Consider the following 10,552-nt stretch of genomic DNA (forward strand, 5'->3'; position numbering starts at 1 on the left):
AATCATTGTCAACCATTTTCATATCATTTAGGAGATTTCAGGGAAGATCTGGTCAAAATGACTGAAATTATAACCTATCTGTGCCACATAATGCTATGGGCAGCTGTCTTCCGGATCAACTTTCATGGCAACCAGTTAATAATTAAATAAATTTTATTACCTTTAATCTCAACAGCCAAATATACACAGAGAATTTCTTGATATATGCTTCCTTTTTACCTGCACATATGGAATATTTGAGATACATGTAGAATCACTTCTATCTCCTTGAGATCAGTATCTTCAGTAATGAGCGAAAATATATGTAATGTTAATGCATAATTAAATGTGTGGTTATTATTTCCATTTAGTACTTCAGCGGATAAGGTGTAGAGTAGAGAGATATTAGAACACAGGAGGACTTGAATACGCAATGTTTGATCTAGGTGTGGCTTGAATGATTTTGACAATAGCCACAACGCAATATAGTGGCATAGGTGTATGTTTACGTGGTAATCCACACAATGAATTAGCCAGGACACGCTGTGCCCATTAGGAGGCCTGGCGCAGACAGGCACAGCCAGTGACGTAGGACACACGCACACAGCGCTGAACCCGCAGGGATTTTGGTTTCCCAGCAATGTAGCACAGACATCATCTTTGCCCTCACAAGTTAAAGGTGACGATGATGATGATTGGTGTGCGAGGCAGAGGAGGGTGGGGGGAATCTGAGAGCGCAGTGGGATTGGGATTGTGTTATTGATGCTTGGCAGGTGTAATGAGGTGTGACCGTCTACTGTGAGAAGACGGTAAAGAGACGACTCCGTTCGGATACTGAAAACAGGAAACCTTATCTGCGTTCCTATTCTTATTACACAGACATGCAGCTCCGTGATGCCATTACAGGAATTACATGTGAATATAAAATTACCCATAGACAGCTGCAAAGTATCCGCCTCTGCAATGCAAAGTTCTAAAACGAGGGCTGAAAGTGCTTACGTTAAAAAGAAAGGCTGCGTAGAAGCCGGACTCAGATTCCGTGCGGCTGCAATTTACAATAGATACACGCGACACAAATCAGCCAAGCAGCGAGGAGCTCCCCACCCCCCCTCCCGCCAGTGAGCTGCATTGCCTTAAAAGGGCATAGATACAGACTCAGGTTTGTGTGGTTTCTTATATTGGTTTATGTGTATGATGGTAAAAGGCTTCCTTTATGGCAATTATTCTAATGTTCTTATCGATCACAGCAACCAATCCTAACAACAAATATGTATAATGGGGTCTGATTTATGCCGACAGCAATAATATTCTATTTCATGCTGATCAGAGGTGTTCTGTTTATTCTCGCATTCTTCCCCAAACGACATTATGTCCATGTAATTGTACCACCCCTGTCGTTGCCTGTAAGCCATCCCTTATTTTATTAGGATGAGTGAAGCCATTTTAAAACTAGCTGCAGCATTTAGGGTAAATGCTATTAGCATAATCAGATGAAAAGCAGTGAAACTGCAGCATGTAGGGAGACAGATAGCCCCCCCCCCCCCCCCTCTCCAAACACTTTTCCTTTCAAACACCCCTCCTCTCTCCACCATTCAGCAATGCACAATCTCCTTCCATCGCCCCTATGAGAGTCTTCAATTGACACATAAGCAATAGGTAGATCACACATTTATTATCCCCTTCCTTATATGGCGCTAAACAAGACTCCCTGTAGAGTACAAGCTCCATATAAGGAAGTGATGAGAAGGTTGGGGTGAGGTGGAGGGATGTGATTGGCTCAGCAGTATCACAGCAACCAGATCTCATCCCTGGTAAGCTAGCAGTAGGCAGGCATTAACCCTTCCCTCCACTTTCTGCTGCCTCAGTACAGTCAGACATTTGATAGTGTGACAATGTCTTTTTCATCTTCTCTGGAGCTGCAATTAGACAAGTGTCAAGAGGTTTAAATGTGCATTCCTGTGCCGAGTGTCTGAAGAATGCGAGCCAAGGAAAGGCATGATATTGTTTTACGTAACAGAGACATATCTGTAGAGAAATGTCTTGGCACAACAACAGCTGGAGTGTTTAGAGCACATTCACCAAAATGTGACTTTAGTGTTAGGGCAGTAGAATTCAAGCAAGAAATTCACTCACACAGTTCTGCGTATGTCCTGTTGGAAGGCAGACTTGCAGTTGTGAAAGTCACAGGAAAGGTGTCTAAGCTTTTTATCTGTATGAAGCCGGAATTCCCAAGGTCATCTCATCATATGTCACTGAAACTGTCACTGCATGTAACACTCTGATAAAAAGTTGCAAATGCCCTTTAACTAGTTCAGCACTGAGGGGTTTTTCCCCTTCTGTACCAGAGCAATTTTCACCTTTCAGCGCTCCTCCCATTCATTCGCCTATAACTTTATTTCTACTTATCACAACAAAATGATCTATATCTTGTATCCTGTATCTTTTTCACCACCAATTAGGCTTTCTTTGGGTGGTACATTTTGCTAAGAATTATTTTATTCTAAATGCAGTTTAATGGGAATAATAAGAAAAAAATGGGAAAAAAATTATTTCTCAGTTTTAAGCCATTATAATTTTAAAACAATAAATACATTTAAAACCTACACATTTTATTTGCCCATTTGTCCCGGTTATTGCAACATTTAAAATGTTTCCATAGTACAATGTATGGCGGAAACTTTTATTTGTAAATAAATGTGCATTTTTTTCAATTTTGTACCCATCGCTAATTTTAAGCCCATGTTTTCAAAATTAACAGCAATATACCCGCTTGACATACATATTAAAAACATTCAATAGGTAACTGCATTTATGCATTTTTTTAAGATCAATGAATGGGACTGTATTCCCATTCATTGATCTCCCCACTAACGGGCAGTGGTTAGAACACGCACAGGAGTGAGAATGGGTCATTTGTCACAATAGACGATTATCTACGTCCCTGAGCAGGAACTCCGGGATGTAAATAATCCGTCTGAAACCACATAAGTGGTTAATATATTAGGGAATTGTCCTCCACAGCTTTATAATTGGCCAATTGTTGACCAATTTTACCACCTCCATCGGTGGCGTGGCAAAAGGGGGTGTAGACAAAGAGTCCACACCAGGGCCCCTGGACCAGAGGGACCTAGTAGGTGCCCTCTTCCAACCACTTTATTAGCCCATTATTGGTGATAAGCTGTTAATGATGACCATTAGGAGACTGTTATCCCCCCTCCCCCCCCCCCCCCCCCAAGCCTACACTTCTCTGACACTGCAGGTGTCCTTGGCAGGTTTTGGTGCTCCACATCAATTGTAATGCATAGAGCACTTGAGGGGGCCCATTGTAAAACTCGCACTGGGGCCCAGAGCTCATAAGCTATGCTACTGACCCCGATGTAGTATGAGGGTCAGCAGATATTGAATACTATGAGCAGGTTGTGTACATAAACTATTTTGTGTTTGTTATAACTCATGCTACACGGAGGTTGTAAAATTGGTCAGTGATTGGCCAATTATAATTGAAAGTGTGTACCAGGCTCTAATCTGGCTGCGTAAAAATGCATGAATATGGACATGTGACGTCTCCCTAGTACGTTACTGCTTCCTTTATGATTTACAAGGTGCCATTTAGCACCTGTAGACAAGTGTCTCACATTCATTCTGTATAGTACAAGAAACGTGTTTAGATGGTATTGGGAATGATCTTCATATAATCTGATCTGAGAGCCGTAACATGAAATGTGGGCTATATTGGGCTAAAGCTACACTGCTGTATATAAAGCCCAGTAGTAACAATAATGTGTTGGGAAGTTAGAAGCAGTAGCAGTTGTGGCTGCAGCTCACGCTCGGCCTGCACATACACGGCAATGTGCTGTCTCCTGTCACATAGACCTAGCTACAGCATCAGGGCTGTACGGATGGGAAGTTTGTTCAGCTGAAGCATGAATACATTGTTATTCCCAGCACCGCCTGTTCTCGCTTCATACAAGAAGACGTAACCCAGACGGGACTCTGGAAATGGTCACTTCTAGTTTATTCCTGACCTCCTCCTGCTCATTCACAAGGCAGGGCTGAAATCACAGTAACCACACAGGAATGGTGCTCAGGGCTGGATTTGTACTTTTTACCCCCCCCCCCCCCCCCCACACACACACACACAGTATAAGTAGGCATATGCTTTACCCCCTCATCTATAGGTAGGCAGAAGCTCCCCCATCTATAGGTGGCCAAATGCCCTCCCCCCCCCCCCTATAGGTAGCCAGATGCTTCTCCTCCTCATAGGTGGCCAGTTGCTTCTTCCATAAATAGATGGTTCTCCCTGCCCCTCCCCTGTAGTTAGCCAGATACATCTCCCCCCATAGCTAGCCAGATGCTTCCCCCCCTCTCACCCTCCCTGTATGTAGCCAGATGCTCCACCCCTTTCATCCCAGTAGGTAGCCAGATGCTTCTCTCCCCTCCATCCCTGTAGATAGTCAGATGCTTCTCTCCCCTCCATCCCTGTAGGTAGCCAGATGCTTCTCCTTCCTCCCTGTAGATAGCCAGATGTTTCTTTTTCCTTTCTGTAGATAGCCAGATGCTTCTCCCACTGTAGGTAGCCAGATGCTTCTCCCCCTCCCTCCCTGTAGGTAGCCATATGCTTCTCTTGGAGGGAGTCCATAGCCGCCAACAGCCACTGCAAGCCCTGCAAGTGCAAACGCAGTAATGCAGGGAGGACGGACTACTGCCCGGCAGCCACCCCTTATTTGTGCACAAAATCTTGCACCTTAGGCCACGGCCTATATGGCCTAGCCAAAAATGGCCCTGATGTCCCCATGACCTCACATTGCATCACTATACTGCACCGTGCCCTCACAGTGCTTCACTATACTGCACCGTGTCCTCACATTGCTGCACTATACTGCACCATGCCCTCACACTGCTGCACTATACTGCACCATGCCCTCACATTGCTGCACTAAATTGCACTGTGCTCTCACATTGCATCACTATACTGAACCGTGCCCTTACATTGCTTCACTATACTGCACCGTGTCCTCACATTGCATCACTATACGGCACCGTGCCCTCACATTCTTTTACTATACTGAACTGTGCCCTCACATTGCTTCACTATTCTGCACCGTGCTCTCACATTGCTTCACTATACTGCACCGTGCCCTCACATTGCTTCACTATACAGCGCCATTCCCCCACATTGCTTCACTATACTGCACCGTGCCCTCACATTGCATCACTATACTGAACCGTGCCCTCACATTGCATCACTATACTGCACAGTGCCCTCACATTGCATCACTATACTGCACCGTGCCCTCACATTGCTTCACTATACTGCACCATGCCCTCACATTGCTTCACTATACTGCACCGTGTCCTCACATTGCATCACTATACTGCACCGTGCCCTCACATTGCATCACTATACTGCACCGTGCCCTCACATTGCATCACTATACTGCACCGTGCCCTCACATTGCATCACTATACTGCACCATGCCCTCACATTGCTTCACTATACTGCACCGTGTCCTCACATTGCATCGCTATACTGCACCGTGCCCTAACATTGCTTCACTATACTGCACCATGCCCTTACATTGCTTCACTATACTGCACCGTACCCTCACATTACATCACTATACTGCACCTTGCCCTCACATTGCATCAATATACTGCACTGTGCCCTCACATTGCATCACTATACTGAACCGTGCCCTCACATTGCTTCACCATACTGCACCGTGCCCTCGCATTGCATCACTATACTGAACCGTGCCCTCACATTGCATCACTATACTGCACCGTGCCCTCACATTGCTTCACTATACTGCACCATGCCCTCACATTGCATCACTATACTGAACCGTGCCCTCACATTGCTTCACTATACTGCACCATGCCCTTGCATTGCATCACTTTACTGAACCGTGCCCTCACATTGCATTACTATACTGCACCGTGCCCTCACATTGCTTCACTATACTGCACCGTGCCCTCACATTGCTTCACTATACTGCACCGTGCCCTCACATTGCTTCACCATACTGCACTGTGCCCTAACATTGCATCACTATACTGAACCATGCCCTCACATTCCTTCACTATACTGCACCGTGCCCTCGCATTGCATCACTATACTGAACCGTGCCCTCACATTGCATCACTATACTGCACCGTGCCCTCACATTGCATCACTATACTGCACCATGCCCTCACATTGCTTCACTATACTGCACCGTGCCCTTACATTGCATCACTTTACTGCACCGTGCCAACATTACTGCACTATACTGCACCTTGCCCTTACAGTGCATGACTATATTGCACCGTACCCCCACATTGCATCACTTTACTGCACCGTACCCTCACATTGCATGACTATGCTGCACCGTGCCCTCACATTGCTTCACCATACTGCACCGTGCCCTCACATTGCATCACTATACTGCACCGTGCCCTCACATTGCACCATTATACTGCACCGTGCCCTAATTTTGCATCACTATACTGCACCGTGCCCTCACATTGCATCACTATACTGCACCGTGCCCTCACATTGCATTACTATACTGCACCGTGCCCTCACATTGCATTACTATACTGCACCGTGCCCTCACATTAGTGATGCTCGGATACCCCTTTTTATAATTCGAGTTTGGTCGAATTCGAATAGTAAATTATTTGAATTCGGTCGAATATTCGAGTCGAATATTTTTTACTATTCGATTCGACCTCGGACTTCGACCTCACTATTCAAGTCGGTATTCGAGCTCATTATTCGAGCTGACTATTCGAATTGGCCTTAAATAGCTTCCAACACTTGTTTTGAGGGTGAATGATGCAAGAAACATCTTTTTTTCCAAGTAACAACAGCAAGTGATTATGTGGGGATGTTCCTTTAAAAAAAAAAAAGGTGGAAAGAGAAGTTGTGTCCAAAATGTTGTTCAGTACTGTATATACTTCTTCTTCTTTATCTTCTATATCTTCTTCTTCTATATCTTCTTCTATATCTTCTTCTTCTTCTTCTATATCGTCTTCTTCTTCTTCATCTTCTTCATCATCATCTTCTTCTTCATCTTCTTCTTCATCATCTTCTTCTTCTTCATCTTCTTCTTCTTCATCTTCTTCATCTTCTTCTTCTTCATCTTCTTCTTCTTCATCTTCTTCTTCTTCTTCATCATCTTCTTCTTCTTCTTCATCTTCTTCATCATCATCTTCTTCTTCTTCATCTTCTTCTTCTTCATCATCTTCTTCTTCTTCATCTTCTTCTTCTTCATCTTCTTCATCTTCTTCATCTTCTTCTTCTTCTTCTTCATCATCTTCTTCTTCTTCATCTTCTTCATCTTCTTCATCTTCTTCTTCTTCATCTTCTTCTTCATCTTCTTCTTCATCTTCTTCATCTTCTTCTTCTTCTTCATCTTCTTCTTCTTCATCTTCTTCTTCTTCATCTTCTTCATCTTCTTCATCTTCTTCTTCTTCATCTTCTTCTTCTTCTTCATCTTCTTCATCTTCTTCTCCTTCTTCTTCATCATCTTCTTCATCTTCTTCTTCATCTTCTTCTTCTTCTTCTTCTCCTTCTTCTTCTTCATCTTCTTCATCTTCTTCTTCTTCATCTTCTTCATCTTCTTCTTCTTCATCTTCTTCATCTTCTTCATCTTCTTCATCTTCTTCTTCTTCATCTTCTTCTTCTTCATCTTCTTCATCTCCTTCTTCTTCTTCTCCTTCTTCTTCTTCTTCTTCTTCTCCTTCTTTTTCTATATTGTCTTCTTCTTCTTCACTTATTTCTCTTTTATATTTTTTTTAAAGAAATGCAGCTATTTTTGAGCGTAATAAATAGCTGGTTGCGCACGCATGTTGGAAGCGCCATTGTATGTGCTCCCTGGCAGTGGAAACACACAGACAGCAGGAGGTAAATTCGGCAGCAGGAGGAGGAGGATGATTGTGTGGCAGCAGGCAGTCAATGAGGCAGGCAGCGTGACATAATAGCCCTGGTACCTAGCGGTGATACCAGGGCTGTAAATAAACACAGCAGGAGGTCCCAGACAGCGGTCGTGCAGCCCACATCGTGTCCAATACACAACTGGGACAACACAGTTTTCAACCCGGGCACCTCAGAAAAATTAAACCTTTTTTTTTTGTTTTGTTTATTTGTTTTGTTTTTACAACAAATTACACAGACAGATATAGCTATTGTTTGACGTAATAGCTGGTGGCAGAGTGGCAGCAGAAGGTAATTCTGTGTACCCTGGCAGTGGGAAACACAGACAGACAGCAGCAGCAGCAGGAGGAATGGAGGAGTAATGTGAGCAACTATTGTTTGACGTAATAGCTGGTGGCAGAGTGGCAGCAGAAGGAAATTCTGTGTACCCTGGCAGTGGGAAACACAGACAGACAGCAGCAGCAGCAGGAGGAATGGAGGAGTAGTGTGAGTGTGGCAGCAGGCCAGGCAGGCAGCGTGACATAATAGCCCTGGTACCTAGCGGTGATACCAGGACTGTAAATAAACACAGCAGGAGGTCCCAGACAGCGGTCGTGCAGCCCACATCGTGTCCAATACACAACTGGGACAACACAGTTTTCAACCCGGGCACCTCAGAAAAATTAAACCTTTTTTTTTTTTTTTGGTTTATTTGTTTTGTTTTTTATAGAAAATTACACAGACAGATATAGCTATTGTTTGACGTAATAGCTGGTGGCAGAGTGGCAGCAGAAGGTAAATCTGTGTACCCTGGCAGTGGGAAACACAGACAGACAGCAGAAGGGCAGTACACAGCAGCCCACTGTAGGTGTAAAATGTGTGGCTGCAGGCGACGTAATAGTCAAAGTGAACCAGGCTGGCTTAGTGAGCAGGAGCCAGGAGGTGGTAAAGGGTGGTAAGGCACATTAACGATGGTTCTTCAGTTCATGTCCCCCTCTCGCCGACAACAGGGGCCAGGAACTCGCCTTCCACCCACGCCTGGTTCAACTTGAGAAACGTCAGTCTGTCCACAGACTTGTGAGACAGACGTGAGCGTTTCTCGGTGACCACGCCACCAGCTGCACTGAAGCAGCGCTCGGACAGCACGCTGGAAGGGGGACAGGACAGCACTTCCAGGGCGTACTGCGCCAGCTCGCTCCAGATCTCCAGGCGCTTGACCCAATACTCCATGGGATCAACAGGGGCATCGCTGTCAAGCCCGCTGTAGGACCCCATGTAGTCAGCCACCATTCGGGTCAGGCGCTGGCTGTGACCGGAGGAGGATGCTGCTGCATGCACCTCCTCTATAGTCACTGCTGCCGGAGCCTCTACAGTCCTGTAGAGCTCGTTGCTGAGAGACAGCAGGTCTGTGGGGCGCTTGCTGCTGGATGCAGGCACCTGCTGCTGCCTCTGTGCTGGCTGGACAGTGGGGGTGGAAGGCTGGGGGAAGGCTTCCTCCAAGCGCTCAACAAGGGCCTGCTGCAAGCTCCTTATTTGTTGCGCTGGGTCTCCTCCTGCAGGCGGCAGGAACTGGCTCAACTTCCCCTTGAGGCGTGGGTCCAACATCATGCTGATCCAGATGTCCTCCCTCTGCTTCATCTGGATCACCCTGGGGTCCTTGCGCAGGCACGTCAGCATGTGCGCTGCCATTGGGAAGAGGCGGGCCACGTGTCCTGGCACATCGGCGGCAGTGCTGTCCTCATCCTCCTCCTCTCCCTCCTCAGCCTCATCCTCTCTCCACCCCCGCACCAACTCAGCTGCATTGTGCTCATCCCCCTCATCAGCAGCAAGGTCAGGGACCTCCACCAAGTCCTCCTCCTCCTCCCCCTCAGAGGTGGACTGTGCAGCTGCATGACGCTCCTGCTGGTCCAAGGCTGCCGCTCCCTTTTCCAGCAAAGGGCCCTGTTCAGCAGACAAACCAGGGGCACCCACTCGCAGACCATAGCATGGTCCCTGCTCACCATGTTAGTGGCCTGCAGAAAGGGAGCCAGCACTAAGCACACCTGCTGCATGTGCCTCCAGTCATCATCGGGGACGATGGACGGGATGTTGCTGGTCCTGTCCCTTCTCTGAGCGGCGGACACAGTGGCCAGGGCAAGGTACTGGTTGACAGCATGCTTCTGTTCAACCAGACGCTCCAACATCGCCAGGGTGGAGTTCCAGCGAGTCGGAACGTCAAGGATCAGCCGATGGCGTGGCAGCTCCAGCTCCTTTTGCACGTCTTCCAGGCTCGCACAGGCTGCAGCCGAGCGCCGGAAGTGACGCACAACGTTCCTTGCCGTTTCCAGCAGTTCGCCCATCCCCTGGTAGGTGCGCAAAAACTTCTGCACCACCAGGTTCAGCACGTGGGCAAGACAGGGGATGTGGGTCAGGTTTCCCCTGTCTATTGCGACAACCAGATTGGCACCATTGTCGGCCACCACCTCTCCGACTCTGAGGCCTCTGGGGGTCAGCCAAATCCTCTCCTGCTCCTGGAGTTTGGCCAACACATGGGTTGCCGTCAGTTTGGTCTTCCCAAGGCTGACCAAGTGCAGCAGCGCTTGGCAGTGGCGGGCCTTCACGCTGCTGCTGAGGCGGGGGGTTTGGCCAGGTGTGCTGGAGGATGGCAGAGGATTGGAGGAACCTGCTGCAGTT

General features: G+C 46.9%; 1 protein-coding gene across 1 annotated transcript; it reads right to left on the bottom strand.

Moving 5' to 3' along the window:
* Positions 1-7,092: 7,092 nt before the first annotated feature.
* Positions 7,093-7,713, bottom strand: LOC137542161 (uncharacterized; the record flags this gene model as incomplete). The annotated part of the gene is made up of 1 exon (XM_068263879.1): positions 7,093-7,713. A coding segment is annotated over one exon (621 nt), but the record flags the coding sequence as incomplete, so codon positions are not given.
* Between the last annotated feature and the right edge of the window lie 2,839 nt (positions 7,714-10,552).

Source organism: Hyperolius riggenbachi, chromosome 12 (assembly GCF_040937935.1).
Source record: "Hyperolius riggenbachi isolate aHypRig1 chromosome 12, aHypRig1.pri, whole genome shotgun sequence".
In the NCBI taxonomy this organism is placed as follows: domain Eukaryota; kingdom Metazoa; phylum Chordata; class Amphibia; order Anura; family Hyperoliidae; genus Hyperolius; species Hyperolius riggenbachi.